General features: G+C 44.3%; 1 protein-coding gene and 1 non-coding gene across 10 annotated transcripts in view; one reads left to right on the top strand and one right to left on the bottom strand.

The window, feature by feature from the left end:
- The window catches only part of LOC122418347 (diacylglycerol kinase eta), a 30,863-nt gene that overhangs the window by 5,616 nt on the left and 3,387 nt on the right, over positions 1 to 21,860 (bottom strand). For 2 of the 9 annotated variants that reach the window (XM_043432497.1, XM_043432493.1), the window contains exons 4-18: positions 7,995 to 8,075; positions 5,260 to 5,464; positions 5,041 to 5,177; positions 4,885 to 4,976; positions 4,663 to 4,793; positions 4,403 to 4,571; positions 3,971 to 4,073; positions 2,977 to 3,299; positions 2,533 to 2,862; positions 2,282 to 2,427; positions 1,893 to 2,184; positions 1,433 to 1,818; positions 875 to 1,206; positions 357 to 684; positions 14 to 241 (exon numbers count right to left, since the gene is read on the bottom strand). In XM_043432497.1, coding sequence (XP_043288432.1) covers positions 14 to 241; positions 357 to 684; positions 875 to 1,206; positions 1,433 to 1,818; positions 1,893 to 2,184; positions 2,282 to 2,427; positions 2,533 to 2,862; positions 2,977 to 3,299; positions 3,971 to 4,073; positions 4,403 to 4,571; positions 4,663 to 4,793; positions 4,885 to 4,976; positions 5,041 to 5,177; positions 5,260 to 5,464; positions 7,995 to 8,075 — 3,283 coding nt within the window. Of the gene's footprint in view, positions 1 to 13; positions 242 to 356; positions 685 to 874; positions 1,207 to 1,432; positions 1,819 to 1,892; positions 2,185 to 2,281; positions 2,428 to 2,532; positions 2,863 to 2,976; positions 3,300 to 3,970; positions 4,074 to 4,402; positions 4,572 to 4,662; positions 4,794 to 4,884; positions 4,977 to 5,040; positions 5,178 to 5,259; positions 5,465 to 5,876; positions 6,127 to 7,994; positions 8,076 to 18,060; positions 18,180 to 19,309; positions 19,464 to 21,860 lie in introns of those variants that run through there. The other 7 variants (XM_043432502.1, XM_043432498.1, XM_043432494.1 and 4 more) reach the window with 7 other exon arrangements.
- TRNAT-CGU (transfer RNA threonine (anticodon CGU)) lies at positions 6,592 to 6,663 on the top strand. Its single transcript has one exon. It is a non-coding gene; the product is annotated as a tRNA-Thr (tRNA).

Here is a 21,860-nt window from a genome sequence, read left to right on the forward strand (position 1 = left end):
TAAATTTACGTACTCGGCCACATTGGTAACTGCACGAGTGGATTAATGATGGGCAATTTTTTAACATCCTCAGATTTATCGACAGATTTTGCTCGATCGTGGCGTAAGCTCATATTGGAGCCACCGAGTCTCGCGGTGGAAGCGGCGAGGGAAACGACTTCGGATGCTTTCAGCAAACTTCCGCTGCTTATACGACGTGTCGCTTGGGGTGAAAAGCCTGTTTCCGGCAATTCTACGCTCACTGACGATTGGATAAAATATTTTCGTTCAATATATATTTTCCTTCTCTTACAGTCGAATGGCCGTTTCAATCGTGATACGTAAGTTGAAGAAAAGGAATGTGGTGGATTACTCACATTTTTCCATGCTACCGCCACTGTATCGCCGTAAATTCGATTCTGGAACGTCGATGCAGCCCGGCGAAAGATCATTTCGGCTCTCTATTGACATCGATGGACTGGGTGGATCAACGATCACGCTTATGGCCGGTGGAAAATTCGCTCCATCGTTTTCATTCGTTCCTGATTCGTCCGAGGTCACGTTGAAACAACACACCGGATTGAGAAGATCGCTCGTTCGCTCGTTTTCCATTGAATTCTCTCGCAATATCGCATCTCCGTCGTCCAACCCCAACGCAGTTTCTCCTCCTTCTCCTATGGTTCCTGTTGCTTTTGTCTTGGAATTCTATTTTCCAATAATTTTAACATTCATTAATAATTCATAGTATTTTCTTTTGCTATAGAAAAGATTCTTGAAATCATTGAAATATAACGCTTTGCTCAAAAAAGGTTCGATCCGAATGGAATTTCACAGGTCAACCGAAGTGATCGTGTATTGTGTCGTTTTTTGAAATTGAAAAAGTTTTGAAACGAACCTCTTTGGAGAGAATGCTCGTGTAACGCGAGGGTCTTTTGAACGAACGCCTTGCTATATCGTTCCCTTCAACAAATTGTGCCAAGCTACAATATTTTCTCGCCCTTTCTCCCGTATTATGCTCATACTCGATACATTCCCTGACCGAGTCGTATTTCTCACCGAGCATAGTGCTTATCAAGTCTTGTCCCAGGGAGCTCAAATCGTCGATCATACTTTCCGAAGTTTGTATCTCACTGGCGCACATCTCGGAGTTCTCTGGCGAATCAATGTGTCCCATTTCCGACATCTCCGAACGCTTCGTCGAATCCAATATATCACTGTCTATGTGTCCTGAAAATGCGTCAAGACAAATTATCCGAATACATATTTTATTTTGACTACCCCTTTTTTCTACCACATCATTGTAAATCACTATATGCCCGAATAACTTCTATAAATGGTTTCTATCTTACTTACGTTGAATTCAGATAAAGATTTAAGCGATTAGAAATCAATTCCAATAATGAAATTTTATTAAAAGAAAAAATTCTTGAAAAGAAAATTTTTATTGACCTACCAATTTCACTTTCGCTGTTCTTGACTGTACAACTTTTGGAGTCGAGTGTATCGGAGACAAGGCTATCGGAGCTGACTATGCTGTTGCTACAACTGCTGCGAGAAACGTAAGTATGTGGCCCACTGTTGTTGACTTCTGGTCGGTGAATACAACCGGTTGAGATATTGGCGCTAGAGTCAGAATCCGGGGAAATTAGAGCGTCCTGGATCGTCGTATCATCCGAACGCGAGCTCGTATCCAGAGTCGTACTTGTCACAGTGATTTGCACGTCCGTCGGTGTTTCCAGTTGTGTCGGTTCTGAATTCTGTCGATGCTCGAAATTCGCTATTTCCTCACGTTCGCTCGCTTTTATCAGTGCCGAAGGTCGCATGAAATTGAATGTAGAACTGAAACGTCAATTTTATTTTCGTCATATCAAATTTTGCCGACAAACGAAAAACCACGAATAAAAAGTGCTCACTCTGGAGGAACATTGGAACTATTTCGTCTACTATCAGCCAAACCATCGGATGGCAAATTAGAACTATTTCGTCGACTATCGGCGAATCCATCGGGTGCTGGCAGAGTCAACATTTCTTCGGCTTGAGAATCCCGCCTTAAATCGGGCATCGGACTCAGAGATGCCAAATTTGGTGTTGGACTCGGGCAAGGTGATATTTCCATACTATTTGCCGACAGGATTGTCGGCATTGGGCACAGGTTTTCCGATTGCTCTAATGTCAATCCAAGCAATTCAAGCTTTTCCTTCTTATCTGTGAATATATGAAAAACACGGGATAAAAAAAAAAAAAACTATTTCACCTTGTATTTTGAGCATAACAAAGAGAAATGATAATAATAATATTAGACCTTTACGAGTCAACGTATTTGATGTATCATCAGTGACTGTAATATTTGGGGCCTTTTTGAAACCTTTTCCAGGATTGTTGTGATCGTCAATTACGAGTTCGGTATGCTCAACCAGTTGCCTGATTGCTCTTTTCAAACTGTTGGCCCTGGAAACGGAAAAAATGAGATTTCATATCGCATTGTAGAAAAATATCAAAATATTTGGAAATATCAATTTTGTTCCCAACGGTTATCTGTGGTCATCGGTTTACCTTGCGAGCATGGCTTCTTTCTCCTTTCTGTCCTTTCTCTTTCTCACACGTTTCAAATTCGTAATATCCTTCTCTGGTTTTTCCAGAACTCCTTTTTCTTGTCCCGTCAGAAAGCCTGGCGAAGCGTCGTTGTCTTTCAGTGTGGTACCGAGCTCAGCGTCCTCCGTAGTATTATCGGAAAAACAATTTTCCTCGTTGTTCAACGTTTGCAACAAAAGATCCAATTTTTGTTGGAGGACCACACATTTTTCACCCAGCTGCTCATCGCCCACATTCATACTCGCTTCGAGAACACGCGTCGCAAAATCTTTCACGGTTTCGCACAAAACTCTGAAAATGATAAAAAATTTTTGGTATGGTCGTGTATTTCCACATTGATTTTGAGTTTAAGCCAAATTTTGGAATTTTCGTTCATTTATCCATTGTGTAATAATATGTGTATACTTGGCACTAGATATAATGATGGGGTCTTGGTCCGATTGAAGAATATTGGCAATATGGGAAGTAGCATTGTCCTCGTATTGATGTACCATCGACACGTTCAACGACAATTCAGTCTGATTGAGGCTCATTTTACGACACTGCAACGATATGCTACGTTGAAACGTCATGATGCTCCAGCGATCGAGCATTTTTGTACCAGCTTTCTCATATTTCTCCAACAATTGGGGCAAGTGCGTATCGTCATCGCACGAAGCTCCCCATCCCAATACACGTGCCAAATCGTTTCCGGTTCCCAGCGGCAACACACCGACCTGGCATTGCTTCTGTCGCAAACGAAATGTATTCAAATTTTTCGTTTCCACTCATTTTCTTTCATTTGGCAAAGTTTTGCGATTACAACCAACAGCTTAAGAATGATAAATACACAAATCAATTTATAATTAATTGATCAACCGCGATGAGCTGCCGATTCTCGTTGTTGATCTTTTCTAAATAACTATCAACTAATTTCTCGTACGCGTCGTTAGAACTAAAATAGCTCAATTATCAATATAGATTGGTCACATGCTGCAATTGTTAAAACTTGGACCACATGCAGAGAGAGAGAGAGAGAGAGAGAGAGAGAAAGAGAAAGAGAAAGATTGAGAGATACATGAACGTCGAATATTAAGAAGACAAAACCAATTCAAAGGAGAGAACCATCGTTGACAGAGACTATCGAGAGGAATCACCAACATAAACAATACCATAATGATGATTGATATGATAGAAGAAAAATATGAATAGATCCAAGAAAGCTTAAATGACTTTTAGTAAAAAAAACCGTTCCCAAGAGAAAATATATTTTGAAAACTAAAAACCAAATGATAAAGAGGATGGAATGTAGATAAAATGAAAAAAGAAAATCCAGAAAAAACAAAAACGGATAAGAAATCAGAAAAAAATTCCAGAGTGGAAAAATCCTCGTGCACAGCCTTAAAAGGGCGTTACTCACGTGCATTCCTAACCGATCGATCTCGGAGAGTACCCAACCAACGGAGCCATCTCCGCTGCATACGAGAATCCGGAAGGGGTCGAAATGCCGAAACAATCTTAGCCTGTTTACGACACCGCACAATAACAAATTCTCGTATCTCAAGATTTCATCGACAATCCCCAGATTCATTCAGAACTCCATTTTTTCGGGAAGGAGCGGGGAAGGGAATGGAGGACAAGGAAGAATTTTCCAGCATTTTTTCCCCAATTAATATTTCTCCATAATCACCGGTATTTTCATCGTTAAAAAAATCGATAGTCTTATCTCCTATTGTTATTGTTATTATTACTACCGTTAACGAGCCCAGGGGAATATCGCGATATAATCCATGATATCGCCTCGATAAATATGTATATAGAAGGACAACTGTAGTACGAAAATAATTCTTACCCTGGTCCAGGGCCACCATTGATGAGATCAAATACTTGTGCAGGATTCAATAATTGTTTGAATCTCCTCAGGAACTTGATGCCTTGATTGTCACCTGATTTGCTGTTTACGAAAACTAAAAGTGGACTGCAACCGTTGGGTCGAACTGCCTCCCAAGCTTCGTCGCTACCTAATAATCAAAATAGAAGAACAATTTTGACATCATAATTATTATGTCTAAGCCAAAAATTAAATAAAAAAAACTTATGATTGAAAATCACCTATACTGTGTAACGCCGTGGGAGGTACGACGCTGAGTTTCGACGGTCCTAATGGACATGTAACGCTTATAGCTGGCCTACATGCCGTGTGCACTGTTGTCCTGCACCACAGACACCGCCAATCCTGAAGCCTGTGCAATCATTGAAATAGAAATTACCAATTATCTTTTTTTTTCATTACATCAGGATTCATTTCTTCTCTAGAATTTCTCTTTAAAATACCTGAGCACAGAACCACACGTCTTATCACAAACAAAACACTTCGAGGACACTGGCAAATTGCCTTCCATCCATTGATGCGGCATTTGTATGTTCTGAAAATCAAGTAAACAGTAATGATATTGTTTTTCGTTATTCGAATGTTTGTCAATTATTTACCCCATCTTGGTCCTCGATGATATCTTTACCGATCGACGCTAATGTGGTCCACTTACAATTGTTTATTGCTTTGGTGCTACATCTTTTGTGCACCTTGTATTTACAAACTTCACAGCTCAGACCGTGCGAAGTTACACCTGTGGAGAAAATAGATAGGATCGTGCGAAAAATGTATTTTCGAATGGAAAATTTTGTCGAAATGCCTATTCGGTGACTTACCATAGAGCGCATCTCGACAAACATTGCAATAAGTTGGCCGAGCATGGCTCGTGGCATACCAGTGATGATTGCCACCCAATAATTCGGCAGTTCCGGCATCACCTTGAGGACGACCTTCGCCAGCTGTTCTCAAAGCGCCCAGCCACTCCTCCATGTCTTGTCTACTTTCACCACAGAGGACTAGCGATCTGAATGGCGTTATCACCTGTTTCGAACAATTTATATCGTGTGATAATTTTCAAAAAAAAACAAGAGAACATGGTAAATCACTGAAATTAGGAACATTTTGGAAAAATAGACAAACGTTTCAGATTATTATCGGGGGATATTTTAACGTTCAAGTTCTTTAAAAAGTCTCGTAAAATGTATGGATTTGCAGAGAATGCAAATTGTAGATTAATAGAAAACCGCCAAATAGTGAATAGAACTCGATTATAATTTAAAACATTCTCCGTATTTGTACCATACTATAATTAAAATGCTCGCCGCAATAATAAAGAGTAAAAAAAATATAAATTAAAAATGTAAGGAACATTTTCGAGCAAAGAAAATACATAAAATAATATTCAGAGTAGATATATAACCTCAAAAACTTTGAGGTTAAGTTTCCCATGTACCTTAAAACGGGATCGCGTTCTCTGTTGTTTTGGAGGCATTTGAAAATAGTGTATTTTCACAGCAGATAAATAAAAAAAAAAGCAATGAAAAACATTTAACAATATATGCTTAGCATTATTTTCGATAGTTTAAAAGAAAAAAGTTTTAAAAAATCGAGTAAAATGTCGATGGAAAAAAAAACGAAATCCACACAAGACGCTGCTCTTCGCGTCCGTATACGAAATACATTTTTTAAGATTTTATTTTCGCGACGCGCATGTCGCTCCGAAAAATTCTTCTTTTTTTTAAACTCGCAAAAAGATTTCTTCACAAGCTTCAACATTTTTTCCAAAAGTATTTTATCAACGTAAAAAAAACGAACAAATAGTTAAAAACTGAAAAATATGTTATGAGGAAAAACAAGAAAACAATCGATATATTTATCTTCCGATTTTGAATTCATTCAGCCAGAGTTTCGCAGCAGCATCAATCAACAATGTTACCAAATTTGCGAAAAAACAAAAGAAATCGTCGTTCGCAAAGCTAGCTGAGGTTAAATAAGAAAAATGTTGCTTTTCTCTCTCACGTCGTCGAAAATCGTCCTCGGTCGAAAATTCAATCAAACGACATCACGGGATTAACAAGATAATTAATTTATAAATAAACGCGTTGAAATAAACATTTTGTTATTGATACGTAAGAAAAGTAACATCCTCGCGCATCGTTACGCAACAAGCCTCTTTAGCTCAGTGGTAGAGCACTGGTCTCGTAAACCAGGGGTCGTGAGTTCAAACCTCACAGGAGGCAGCTTTTTTTTCTTTCATTATCTCATTCACCTTTTTTTTATCGCCTCCCATATTCTTATTAAATACTTGCGAGAATAATTAACGAACAACATTTACTCCGTCTGGCACATAACTCGGGAGGGGTCCGAAAATAATAAATAAAGAAAAAAATTTCGTGAGCCCATTAGCTTTAATGAAGCTAATAAAATGAAAACCCACGTTTATCCCACGTATTGCTCTCTTGGGCAAGAAAAGACCACAGTTTTATTCTTCAATGAGCATTATCTCCGAGAGAGCATCGTTTTCGAAGCCCCTTCGACTCCTCAATTGCGAGGTAATTAAAAAAGTAAATAAACATGCAAATGACCAAGAATACTTTATTCGTCATGATAAAAATCAGCTTAATCGACTATACTGCACGATAAGATACGCATTTATAGTTTTCGTACTACTACTACTAAAAATGCGCTAGTTTCATTATCCAGCTTTTCCGAGTTTTGAGCTGGCTAGTGGCAACCCAGTTTTATCCGATATTAAGGCCTTGTATATACACTTGTGATGGGTGAAAAAATCGAAAATTGTTTTTATTTGATATAATTATTCAAGTACAGTGTCTGAAGAATATTCTCACGAAATTTCATAAAGAGATTCGTAGCTATGAGTATTTCGACCGACCGCCTGGTGCGCACGGTCGTCTAATACTTGAATCTTTAAACGCGATTATCTCAGAATCGTATTTTTTGAAAAATACCTTTAGGGTGGACACGATTACTAGAAAACTATTAATCCGATCCATATCAAATTTATATCACTTATTTATTATAATAATAGCTATAGGGCCTGGGCGGAAGATTTTGTATTTTGTTGAAAAAAAAAATTGTGACAAAAAAACCGAAAATATAGCACGTCAAAAAATGAATCTTTTGTTAAGGCTGTCGCCACTTTTTTGAAATAGAAATTTTTACAAATTCTTCGTCCAGGCCCAAGCTATTATTATAATAAATAATTGGTATAAATTTGGTGCGGATCGAATTAATATTTTTTGATGAAAAAAAATTGTACACGTGAACATATCTACTAATGAATGTCAGTCAAAGTTTTTCAATAAACATTTATTTTCTCGTCGAAAACAAAATCAAGAAAATCACGTTTTTTCGCCTGCTGCAAGAGTATATAAGGCCTTAAGAATATCGTTCTATCATCTTTTTGCTGGCCATAAGAGATTTAATTAGCAATTTTTCATTTATCGATAATCAAATGACCCGAATTTTTGTGCTTGTTCGAAAAACGCACATTTTTCGTTTCTTCGTTCAATTTATTGCGGGGTCAAAAAAAAGTTGATCGTATACTCACTTGGAAGCTGTGATTGGCGTTTTTAGTGCTGCATTCTGCGAGTGTGAGATCCGTCAGCTCGATTTCATCGAAGATCGTGTCCTAGAACGAATAGAAAGGAAAAATGCTATTGAAATAGAAAAAAAATAATAATAATACGAGCTGACGGAAGGGACCGGAATAAAGGAAAAAATAAATAGTGTGTCGTAATTGCATGCTGGGAGGAAATGAACGATGGCCCGAGCTCGTAGGTCCTCCTTCGTAGTGAAACGAGTGCTAGAAGCTCACGCGGTGTACACGGGGGAATATTGTTGCTCGTACATACATATATGAGTAATAACGTTAATGGATTTTCTATGTACGAATGCATGTAATACGGAGGGAGGGAGACGCTCACTTTCTCGCTCTCTCTCTCTCTCTCTCTTTCTGTTCTACTCTCTCGTCATACATAGAAGCTCACGAATAAAGGGGACGTCCAGAATCGTGGAGTAGTCCTAAAGTGTCGTGGGGAAAAATTCGTTTAAGCCCGTCGAGATATGTTCACAGATACGAGGGTGTCGCGCTTCATGTTTTTTTATTCATTGCGAAAGAGCCAGCTATACCAAGATGACGATATTATATTGTTAAAGTTGTAGGGACGAGGGATAATAAAGGTTCCTAAACGACCTGGCCTGATAAATATTGTACAGACTGAGAAAAATGACGATATATTACGTCGCGAAAGTCCCGGAAGGTCTAAAAATAAAGCTTTTTGGACGATTGAGACTGACATAGCGAGAACTGTCAAACTCCGAGTATCGAGCCTTCGAGATTGCTGAAAAAGTTAGAAAATTTTTGTACGAAAGTTTTGGACCCTCCTGAATTTTGGGCTTGATTGTGAAACGTTTCAATTTTAAAACCCGCGGAATCTAACAGAGACATTTTTCGAATGTTTGTTGGAACTCTGAAACAACAGTTGGACGCGCGGTTCTGTCGAGCGGTCGAGGCAACTGCGGAATCAATTTGAGCGCGGGGCAGCCTGAAATAATGAGCCGCGGTGAATCCGTCATCGCAACAAACATCAACAGCAGGCGCAAAAGCCCTCCGGGCTCACGCAACGGATCACTGATACACGCTATTTCGTATTACCGGGATATTTCCACCCCTTCGCAGTGAACCTCCGCGTTCGGGATATATAATTATATATTCTCATTTATGGATACAGAGTCCAGACGACGACTAGAAAATTCGATCCGAACGAGAACACGGTCGAGGTCGTGACCTTTTGACCTTGGTCGCATTTACGCAGTCGTGGCGTACCGAAAGCGTTGCGTCACCCCGCGCTCCATGCAAAATCATCATTTTTCAAACGACCATTTTCATCTCGATTTAACAACGCTTCGGTTAATGATAAAAAACGAAAGAAAATTCGTATCGATCGGGACTTGAGGGAAAGAAGAATTATTCACAAAGAAAAAACGTGGAGCAGGAAGAAATGTCATCTCCCCAAATCGTTCCTTCGTCGTTCTCCGATGACGAATCAACAAAAGAGATAACGAAAAAGATATAAAAACGCTCGATTTGACACTCGCTCGAGCCAATTACACATGAAAGTTTTTTTGTTTCGCATGACACATGCTCAACCGTGAGGAAAAAGAGGGGCGAAAGGTAAAAGAAATGGAGGAAGAATAGGCCGAAAGATACTGAAGTTACGAGGGAGAGAACGAGGGCGAAGTTGGGGTCAGGGATGGCGGCGGGGCGGGAGGGCATAAGTGAACGAGGGTGAGACGTGTACGAGGGTGGAAGTCGAGGGACACTGTGTGCGTACCGCACTAAAGAGCTTCGGATGAAAAAGGACCGGAAGGAAAAGGGCGAAATTAGTTGGATCGAAGCGAGAGGAAAGACACTCCGGAGGTAGGAGCGAGCGTCGAACGATTAGAGTGGCACTACACGAAAGTGCGTGCTGGAAAGAAATAAGATTCCGGAAACTAAGAGGAAAACCTGTCAGGTTGCTCCACCGAGCAAACACCACTTTTCTTCGATATTCCAAGAGTTTTTCGCTCCTCCAAAAACCAATGTATTAGGATAAAGAGAAAAAACGATTTATTTATGCATTCTTTTCGACGAACTTTCGTTCGAAGTTAAATTTTATGATGGCGGCGATAATTGACAGTGGTGGACTACGTAAAAAAACGTGGATCCACGATTTTTTGTGATCGGTTAAGAACTTTGTGGAGAAATTGAGGAAAACTTTGTAATTATAAACTGTGCGATCGAACGGGTTGCTCCGGATAACGGGAGAGAAATGGCCTGGAATGTAAATGAGCGTTCGAGCAGCGAAGCGAGGAAATTAACAGTGACGAACGTTTCGCTTGCTCATTGATTAATATCGAAGAACACGCGGTGAAGAGAAGCGGCTTGTTCCCGGTTCTTTTGTCTTTGGTAACTCGAACCATTTCCTTCGAGGGACAAAATGCCGGGATAACTTTCCAGCGGGAAGATTCAACAATCGGTTTTATCGCGTTAGCTATTCCAACACGGCGCTATTCTCGGAGAATCGCAATTCCATATAAATCGCGGCTTCCTCGTCGGAGAATAAGTTTACCCGCAAAGCGTTACGTTTTCAATGCCCGCACTCACCCCGTGCAAACACCATTTTCGAGGCGCGTAAACGGGGTAAACTTTCTCATCAAATTTAACGGAGCGACACCGTGTCATCTCTCCAGTGTATTTTTTTATCATTGAAACTCTCCAAGTACAGCGCCAACCCGACATTTCCTTGACTGTTGTATGTGCTCATATTTTTCGTTGACTGGTACTTTTCTCACGGATAACCGCTCGTACTGAACGAAAATCTTAGAAACGTGTCAACTTTCCAGATCAGCTGCCCGCGCTTCGTCGGCTCGCAAGTTTGTCGACAAATTCATAATAGAATCATTCCATTATGCTTTTGTCATTTATGTCATGTATGGATCAGTCGATTAACCTCACTTGGAATTTTCGAAATCGAAATTCTTTTACACGGTTTGATCGATTAAAAAAAGGCTCTGTCAGCCTACGCGGAACGATGGCAAAAATCGACTGACAGAGCCTTTTTTTAATCGGTCAAACTGTGTCGAAGAATTTCGATTTCGAAATTTGCAACTATCTCTCTCGCACTCATGGTTGCGATATACCGACTGATCCATCCTCTTAACAACGCTACGAGCAAATATTCATGAAAATCATGATAGATCTGTCAACAGTCTTTTGAAATGATAATTCTTCGTAACTTAGCGATAAGCATTCTAGCTTCATAACTCATTAGCTTCTTAAAACAATCTAAAAAAAAACCATCATTTATTAGGGTGTGTATTAGGGTGTATTTTGAAGGCTCCGCTCTACTTCGATCTACAAATTGATTCTAGTAGATTTTTAATTTTTGCCACTGTCCTTTGCCACTATGGTTTGATTGGACTTGTTGGGACTTTTTTCGGTTCGGGTTTATTGGATCTGTTTGGGTTTGTTTCTAACGTGCTTCAACTATGGAAAGATTGACTGGAGAGATGACACAATGTCGAACGAAAAACCCTCGTTCTTACACTAGGAAACGCAGGAACCTCCCCCACCTTTTTCGATCATGCGTTTTCCAACGGCTGTGCGAGATAATTTAATTGAGCGCGCAAGAATTTGAGTTCGCGTCTCTCACATTTAGGAAGAAATTCGCTTACTCGATATCGTGCAACAACGAATCAATGGAAAATTCGTTCGAGACTGAAATTCGGGCTCGCAGTGAGGAGGCTCGACAGATCTCGAGCTGCTCCCATCGTGTCGTTGCCCAAGTGCGAATCATCAAAGTTTCACCAATCGCTTTATCAAGTTCCGTTAATCGAGAAGCCACTGAACGTCAAGGTTCGAGCGGGGACTCGATCCCCAAGTTGATCCAAGTGTCCGCGATCGTTGAACGCTCCTCGAGTCCCTGCCCTCGCGAGCAGACCAATCTCAAAGTGGTTTGTATTCTACCGGGAGGAGCGTGAGCAATGCGAAGGGCCTTCGTAATCCAACCACCGAGCTTTCTCGGTGTGCTGGGAATTCGGTAGGACGTTGACGAGCAAAGGGGGAATTCCCTCTCGTTATTTTAGGCAAAACGTATGCGCGAGGGCGCAACAACTGTTAACCGGCGAAGGAGGTCGCGTTCCCTCCGAAGGATACCTCATCGCGTATAAATATTTTTTGACCCGCGCGCGGGTGTCGCGCGAGAGCCATACGAAATAACGAGCCACGTACCCGACGATAGCTCGACAAACAAAAACAAAAACAAAGGTTATCCACCGCGCGAGCCGAACCCGCCAAGGTTTCCGAGGGCGAACGAGGCTTTTTCTGTTTATTGAAAGCCAAACGGAACCCTTCGCGAAGCTTCGGTATCCGGATCCCTCGGCCAATGCGCGCCACCGCTAAAGGGTACGGAATTCGACGAGCCAGCCTGCGACGGCTATTAGTAACGAGTGTCGGATTTCGAAAACGATCCGACAGACAGCGACCTTCGACCTTACAACCCCTGACGTTAAAAAAGCCTCGTACTGCGCGATACTTATTGCTGTGTCATGCTGTCTGACGGGGAACGAAGCTTCGACCACTTTGCCGACTATTCGACCGTTTCCCGAAGCATTCCCAGTTAATCTCTTGTTTCCAGTTGCTTGGAAATAAGTTGCGCTAATTTTTCACCGTCGCACTTCCTTCGTTTCCTCACCGGCTTTCCATTCGTACTTTTGCTCCTGAATTATGGAGCGAGACGCGGAGTTGCAGACTTCATCATCGACTTTTTTAATGTAATTTACAACATTTTAGGATTATTTGCGTGACCGAGAATCCGCGAGTTTTCGGGGCAATGCTTCTGGGGCTCGTGAACCTTTGACGTCGATTTGGTATCGAGTGCCATTTTGTCGAGCAGCTTTCAAAAAAGCCGATGACAAAGGAATTTGATAATTCATCAAAGTTTTATCCTTCTCTGTGCTGTTTCACGATACGAACAAACATCGGCGTTCTAGTTTGCCATTAAATCCGGATGACGGATCGCAGCGCGGAGGTATTTCGAATGCGGGGGATTAGCGTATGCGAGGATTTTCGTCGGGGAAGCGATCGCTTCGAATCTTTAGTCGCTTTCGTTGGATCGGTGACACACCATTCGACGGGGGAGGGTTTAATCGCTCGTAATTCGTTAAATTCGAGTCCGCAAGCTCAAAGTGGCTTTTTCGTAGCGGTTAACGGCGAGTGGGTTTAGCGCGGCTGTGAAAATATGATATTGAATGAAAGCAACGCATGGGAGGGTGGAGGAGTTATCGGAGGTCGGAGTTTCGGAAGAAAAGTTCGATCGGTTCCCCGCTGGAGGAACTCTCGACTCGCTCGATGGGTTCACGAGGATGAGAAATGTCGCCGGGGTCTCTATCTGCGCGCGAGCGAAGTAAACTCAATTTCCTCGTAACTCGTTCAACTTTACCGAGAAAATTGATAATTGATAGAGTTAAAGCGGATTTTGATGAGAATTGCGTGCTGCGAGGTGGCGCACGTGCGACAAATACTCTTGTAATTAGCCCGACGCAACACCGCCACGGGGCGATAGCACAGCGCGTTATGACGCGAGATTTGACCTCAAGTTTCGACCCGAGTTGGAACGTCTCTCGTCTTCTCCTCGTCGAACGATTAAGGACTCGAGAAATTCTCGCATTGCCTCTTTCAATGGAGACATAAAAGGGGCTCTCGCATATAACAGCAACCCGATCGACATCCATCCCTTTTATTGCGCCCCCATCTCACACGTCGCTAAACTCCATTCGTCCTATATACTATCAACGTGAAAAGGTCGGTCAGGGAGTTGTATTATCGATCGACCCCAATATTCGTTGACACAGAGTCCTCCGTTTCTCTCTCTCTCTCTCTCTCTCTCTCGCTTCTCCGGACAGGATTGACATTTGAATAATTCGAGACGTCGATCGCACGGTACAATCAATACCGTTTCTACGATCTTGTCTCCCTTTTATCGTATCTGCCGAGCGCTCGTTCCCTCAAGCCTCTTATAACGGCGGCCCCTTTTCATATCAACTTAACCGCGGAGCAGTTGCCTGCTTCTGTTCGCGGGCTCCGGACTCTCGGAGAAGAATTTTTGCATCTTCGCGGGTGAAACGGGGGACGCGGGACTGTGGCGGAATAAGGGAGAAGCCGGCCGAGAAATAGGGGTCAAAAGGTCAAAGCGGGCTAGGAGAGCAAAGGGTTTGTAAAGGGCGGGAGCGCGAGCGGGCAGGTGGGCGGGGGACTGGCGTTGATGAAGAAATCGAATTCGAGGGACACGAGGCCCGATCCGCGCCTGATTTTCAATTCGATCAACGAATCGATTGATTCTCCGTTTCAGAGTCTAATCCCAATTCACTTGCCGGGCATGATGAAACGTTTGATATTCAAATGGGGGGCAATAGAGACCGGGAAAGAACAAAGTAAAAAGCTTTACGAATCGTGCGGCTAACGGAGCTGGCATTTGGAATAGAAAAAAACGAGAGAGAGAGGGAAACTGAGAAGATAAACGGAGCATGAAATCACAGACGCACGTGGCATTATCTTCGCGTTTGCTCGCATATTCCGGTTGCTGCACTTACAAGTTTTCCGATCGCCAGCGCTCGGGGAACCGACTCGAGCAGCGTCATCGGCACGTGACCCAATCTCGTCAAGCATTTTCGTGGTTTGTACACACACTTGGATTCGCATTAGAGCGCACTACATAACTCAACAGAGTCGAAAGAGAGCGACGAGAGCTCGGAAAAAGAGCACTAAATATCCAGAGGTCACCGAGGGCATGTGCCTGAGGAGAGCGAGCGACGCAACAAGAAATGTACTCTGACCCGGATGCAGAAAAAAGGGATCGCCGAAGCGTATCGCGAATAGCCCGGAAATCGTTTTTGTATTTGCTCTCCGAGAACAGGATGCTATATTTTCAGTCTTTTTCCGCAGGATCCTTTGTCGTCGCTCGCTTTCATTTTCCCGTGAGTCTTTATCGATTCGAATCGTCATTAAAACGAGGGCGAGTTTCAAAGCTTCATTTCGTATTTATGAAAAGATATTGAAAAATACTCGACTCGATTCCGAATAAAAGTTTCGAATCTATCGTGGGAAATTGCGAGGATTCGATGCGCGTCGTATAGGAACAAACAAGAAAATCGTTGGGGGAAAAAGAGAAATGGAAAGCGTGTCAAGATTTTGTTGTTTTTCCCTCGTTTTTCCGTGGAGAAAAAATTCGCGCGAGGCCGAACGAGAGCGCGAAGGGAGCCGCGACCTAGAAACCGTCCGAGCGGAGGCTCCGGCGGGGGAGGGCTGAGAGATTTCCAAGTTTTCAGAAATGGATAAAAAATATGAGGCTCGGTTCGAATCCTCGAGGCAAAACATGACTGCTGCGCGCTCCTCTCGTCCCCGGCCTCGCGATCCCCCAGCCCCCTTCTTTTCAGAGTTGCCTCGCCGTCAAGTTCGCGCGGGCTTGATGTATTAAGGATCGACGAACACGCTAGCGCGCGTTCGTCCCGCGTTCAATCCCCAACGGGAAAAAACGGAGGAAAGGAGTTTCCTCTCCAGCCGGTTCTCTTTCGAGGATTAACGGTAAAAGCGGCAGCGGCCTAGGGGCGGAAAGGGGAGAAAAAATCGTGAAGCTTTTATGGAATTCTAAATGCCAGGCAGCCGAGTTGGCAGCCGGATTTCGCGGATTATCCGGCGGCGGGTCATCGGCGCGAGCCGAAGTAGGATCAAGCAACTTTCGTCACATCCAAATTATTTCGACACGTTTATTTTTATCGCCCTGCGATACGCTTCGGTCCGCGGTCGCGAACGAATCGATCTCCGAGCTTCGGTCAACGAGGATCGAGAACTTTTTAATTCGTTTGCACTCCGGTGAACTTTAAAAAGTCACCGGAGCAGGTCACTTTTTAAAGTCGCGTCTGCGACGAATCTTCTTTTCCATTAAACGCCGCGCGCACCATGCATCCTCAGCTAATTTCGCGGATTGAAACTAAACGCTCATAAATATTCACGCGCGTTATACACTCCACGGGCACGAGAATCTCCATTGTTTGCTTTCCTCCATATTAACATCGCGCATCCTACATTATGCATGAATTTGGTAGTTATAAATATGCGAGAATCCGCGAGAAAAGAAAGTTGCCGGGGTCGAGTCGCGCGATAGGAAGCGGCGCGATGATTTACGAGTTTTGTGGGCTGTCGACGCGGATAACTGAGCTTTGGATGAGCTCTAAAAAAGTTACACGATACCTACAAACGCCGCTTACGTTGCGTGTCCGACATCCGCAAGGATTGGCGTTACATCGCATTTACACAGTTGGACTTACTGGGAAACGTCAATTGTTCTTTGAATTACCGAGCAACGAGCATTGGCCGAGCGAGAACTCAGAGGCCAGAGAGGATCGCCTCTATCGCGAGGCCCTTCCAAAGAGAATAAGAATTACCGAGCAAATGGATGTTTCACGGTTTGTTTTTTTGTCCCGAGCGAAATGGACTCGCGGTGGGTTTGAGCAGAGAGCAGAGAAAACAGTGTTTATAGGTAGCCGAGCAGTCGGGACGCTCGGTACGTTTCTTCTCGAGTGACAGTCAAGTGGAACTACTCTCAATCTCGTTCTATTATATCTCTCGACGTTGAGTAGTTCGCCTGAGTGCTTAGCTATGTTGCTGTTAGCTCGCATTTATAGTTGTGGCTTTTCTCTTCCAAGCTCCCGTTAAGCTCACAGCTGTCTCGGAAACTCTGTGTGCTGCGGAGAAATACGCTTACACGTTGCTTTCCCACCGGACTTTATTCTCTCTCTCTCTCTCTCTGCGAACACGCGCTTTTCCGGGCCCTCGCGCGACCGTCTCGGTCGCCTGAGGGAATAAAAAGGATGCGAGAAAAACAAGCTTGCGCGAGGATGTTTGCGATGGGTTTACATACGCCGGATGCGACGCCCTCGCCACCCTCGAGGACTGATGGAGTATCAAATTTTCAAGAGTCCCTCGCGAGTAATTTCTTCTGTTGGCGACGTAGTGGACCGTTAGGGTTGTAAATAATTGAGGCAATAGCGAATCCGGAGGGCGGCGGGCGGGGCGAGGCGGCTCACCTGTCCCCGTTGCAGATTCGTTTTTCCGCCCGTAGCGGAGATCAATTAATTTCCATTCTCGCAACTTTCTCCTCGATAACAAACTTTAAAGAACTTTATTTCTCAGAAGTTTGCGCGCGATCGATGTACCCGGCAAATGTGAAAGCCCCGCTCGGGAGGGGTCGCTCCGCGTATTTCGTCTGTTCTATCCGCAGCTCCGATCCCTCCGGATTTCGAGCTCAAATTACAATTTTTCGTGAAAAAGCCCGAGCCAACTTTTCTCGTTATCCCGAGCCGCCGTGGTATTTGTAACGAGTATATGCATTTCTCGATTCCTCGCAAAACCGCCGCCGGGATTTCACGAAAAGCTAAACTTTTCTCTTCCCCGCGACAGGACGACGCATCCACGCCCCTCGCCTTTTCCGATCCTCGAGCTTTTTCCACGACGATTTCGAACTTAAATTTGGGCGCGGGGAGGGCCGCGCGCGACCGAGAAAAGTCAAATTGGCGACTCGAGACACGCTTCCTCGGGGCGGTAATTCAGTGAGATATTCATGGGAGAAAATAAGGTCTCGTTATGCTAATGAAATCTGGTTGTGCATCGGTGCAACGCGGGTCGTAAGCTCGAAATAGGCCACTTGGACGTGGAGCTTGCAGGCTGTAATTAACGAGGTACTAAATTTAGATGACGCACAGGCACTTATCAAAATTATATCCATCAACGTAATATCGAACGATCCTACGCGTCGTATACACGATCATAAAAATATGTGCTTTGCCGCTGCAATAATAACAAGGAGAATAATCGTACGCATTTTTCATGGGACTCGTTCTTTTTACGTCCAGTCGTATAAAATGAGGAGCTCGCGCGTTCAACTGTCATTTGGGAAATGTACTCGCGCGACGCGAAAACTATAAAAGGAGATCGATGGGGAAGAGAGAGACTTTCGTGGCGCTGGAAAAATATAAATGAAAATCTGACGGTTATTCAACGACGTTGATCAACTTACCAAATGGCCTGTTCACCCGGCTTTCGATCTTCGGCCAATCGAATCGCTCCGCAACGCACTATATCAGTTTATGCAAATAAACTTCATTCTTCGCGATGATTTTCAACCGCGACTATTTCCTGTCGAATAATCGTTGCATAATTTCAGAATAAACGTCGAAAAATCGGAATCGACGCTTTTTAACGGTTCAAGGCGAGACTTTTCATTCGGTTTTCATACTTGAATGAAAATTTGAGGAAAACGAGGGCGCGCGAACAATGAAAACACGGCTTCGCACAGAAACATTGAAACGCTTAACGCGCCGCTGTATTATTTCTCGTGGTGGGTTACTCGAGAGCGAGAAAAACAGGTCACTTGTTAGCCACCACATGGAACCTACGTCATAGCAAAGTCCTCTCGTCATCCGCTCGTGCGATTTTCAATGCGTTATTCATCATCATCGAGCAATAATCGTAACGAGCAGTTTTCGATCTTTCGAACCGAGAATTTTTCTTCTCATTCGTATCGATTCACCGCCAATTTTTTCATCATTATTTTCGCATAAACAACACAAACTTTCGGTTACTCCTGGCCACGGATAACTCGTCTTTACAGCTATGAAATCTGCCGATTTTATTGAGAATCGTCGGACTTTTGGGCTCCGATGTAATTTATAATAATGCGATTAGCGCAACGCTACCGAGGGACAATCAAATATTCCGCAATGTTGGATCATAAGCGATGGAAGAGTGAGTCGCGTATTCCGTTGAAAAGAGGGGATCTGCGAGAGCAAAATACACAATACGGCATTGTTTTGATCGCGCCCGATCGCACGCTACCAAGTAAAAAGCCGGGCGGGAGCGTTGGCTCAGCTCGTAAGCTTTTTACCTGACATTTGTGCTATATTCGTGTACGAGTTCACGTGCGCTCGTGTTTGACCCCGAGTCGGTCGCGAATTCATTATGGAGCCCCCCGCCCCGTTTTCCTAGGCCTTTTATTTACTCACTTGGTCGGAGCAAACGTCAAAAAAATGATGTTTTATCGGTTGTTTTTAAAATAATTGGCATTGGTAGATCTCGATGGAAGATCGAGACTGGCGAGTGGGAAGCAATAAAAATTCGATTGGCCAGAAAACTGGTGATGAATTACGAATCGGTGATTCGTTGTCAAGAATAAAATTAGTATCGCAAGGATCGTCTTGAAATGTCAAAAGCATCGATCTCGTGGTAATCTCACTGAAATATATTCGAATGGTGGGAATAAAAATTACTTGGAATTGCAACTTTGAACGGGTTGGCAAACGAACGATTTTTTCTCTCGTTTTTAGACTCGATTTTCGTAGTCTTGTTTATCTCAATGTTTCTCCAAATCACGAGGGAGAGAAAACGCGTGCTCGAGCACGCGGGTGTAGCGTCTTGGCAAGCTTTCCTTCGCGACTGAGAAGAAATTCTCGTGGCTCTCGAAAGTCTCTCCCGTTATCAGTCGGAAGAGTAAATGAGCAGCGGGGGAGAGATTCGGAGGGTTTCGGCGAGCCTCGTGTGCTCTCGGTCGCGCGCGCCTTTCCCCCGGCTTACGCGCCGCTTCCACCCAACCTCCGATACACCCCTCGGTACTCGCAAGCTCGTCTCGCAGCCGAAACTTTTCTTCTCCTCCTGCCTACCGCCGTGTCTCTTCCTTCCCGATGGATTTTCGCTCTGTACGAGAGACGAAAACGTTTCTTCGGAAAACTATAAATTTCGGATTATTCTCGTGGATTGAACACGCGAAAACTGGGTCGGAGAGACTCGCGCGTTGCTCCGAAACGCTCCCTTCAAATGTTGTACGCAAATTGGCGCGAGTTTCATCTACGAAATCGAAACTTGACAAAATCGACGAAAAAACTGATTTTTAGCAGGCTTTTTTTCGCCTTATTTCAATAAATATTTCTCACAAAAGTTTCCTCCATTTTTTACAGACCCCGAAAGAGCCCTCGAGCGCGGTTATCTATGGATGAGCTTTCCGGAGCTTTATCCGAAGACTCCTTCTGCGGGAGCCGCGATGGCCCATTTTGCCCCGCTCCGGCCCAGTCCCCTTTACACTCGGCGCGTGTGTTCAGGGATGAAGGAAAAAAAAAATCCGATTGAACCTCGAAGCAGGGGGACGTTATCGGGATGAGTTATCTCGACAGCGATATTCAAAGGGAAAAAGCATCAAGAAGATAAACTTGTTCGCTGAAACCGTTCCTATACAAAGCTATGCTGTATCTCCCCAAGCTGGTGAATAAATCGCTCCGCTTTATTGAGAATGTATCTTGCCGGGGTCGTTCGTTTGCCTCAGCGGAGGATCTCCATTCCCGTATAGCCGAAAAACTCGGCAAAGAGTTTCCGTCTTTCATCTGCTTTTGTCGGGGATTAATGGCCGAATTATACACACGAGGGCAGCGAGCGGATCTTGAGGGAGGAGGACACGACGTACGATGTACCGGGGAAGCGGAGAACAGAACTTTCTGCTGCGTTTTTCGCCAAGGAAAATTTACCGGAAATGACTCGGATCACTTCTGGAGCATATTTTGAGGGAGTCCCAACCGGAAAGAAGCTCGGAAATTAAGCCGGAGCACACGAGACGAGCCCGATGAATAAACCTGAATAAACAAACGACGCTCGTTTGGACGATTGATCGGCGCGGGGTTAACGAAGCCCGAAGAAAAACGGGCGTTTCTGTTTGCCGAAAGGACGCGCGGAGCGTCGCACGCGCGACGTTGCACCAGGAGCGGAAGTCACGCGGCGCTGTGGCGGTGTGTCAGAAATGGGAAATAATGAGGCGCGAGGGTCAATAGTCCCGGTGCAGCGCGGCCGCCAGCGACATTTATCGTCGAGGGGTCGGCGGTTCGAGCGTCGACCGCAGATGCGAGGATCGGGCGACAAACACGCTTTGCGTATGGAAATCCGAGCGTGTTTACCGGTCAGCCCACCCCCTCGGTCCTCGGGACGATAAAGCGAGGGCGGTTGCACCGTGCAACCGAAAACCCTCCTGACAACGTCATTCTGAACGCCTCGCTTTCATTATATCTCAACGCGACCGAGGCTCTTGTCTCGGACAACCTTGAAATTCGTCAAGCGGAAATGAAACCTGCCGCTACGAGGACGATCGCCAATTTTCTCCGCGCATGAATATCGCAATTAATGACCGCCGCCGCCGCGAGGTCTCGAGTCGCGCGAAAGCTTCGAATTTGTCATGCGGAAATGAAATTCCACCGCGGGTGTGTTATTACATCTCCGTCGGCCATTTTGCATTTTCGAATTAATGATCGTTGCGAGTTGCGCGCTCCCGACCTTGGAACTGACGAGCCGAGAGTGACACAAGTATTTCGCCCCCGCGAGTAAGCCATTTTGAATTTTCCCACGAATTTGCATTGGCGCTTTGATTAATGGGAAGCTCGGGATTCACCGAGCGGAATTTCGTTTCCGAAGGCCCTCGGACTCGCGCTATTTTGAATATTTCGAGTAATACGAGCCCTCGCGCAGAGGGACGAGTCTTCGCATCAGCCTTAATTAAAAAAGTTATTCGTTCGGACGTAAACCAATATACTTCTCATTAGCGCAATCATTAGTTACTTGCCCCGCGGAGGACCCTTTAGAAGGGAATATTAATGAGGGGGCACTGCCCCTGCTCGAGTACGCGAGGCTCATTCGGAAACCGCTCGATAATGGAGCGCCGGGGGTTGATCGACCCCGAGATATATCTTCGGCTCTCCTGTCTCGCAGAGTATCGCCGACGCCTGCCAGGAGGCTCCTTCCTTCCTTCAGGAGGCTTCAATTTTTCGCGCTTATTTATTCAACCTT

This window comes from Venturia canescens, chromosome 11, assembly GCF_019457755.1.
Source record: "Venturia canescens isolate UGA chromosome 11, ASM1945775v1, whole genome shotgun sequence".
Lineage (NCBI taxonomy): Eukaryota > Metazoa > Arthropoda > Insecta > Hymenoptera > Ichneumonidae > Venturia > Venturia canescens.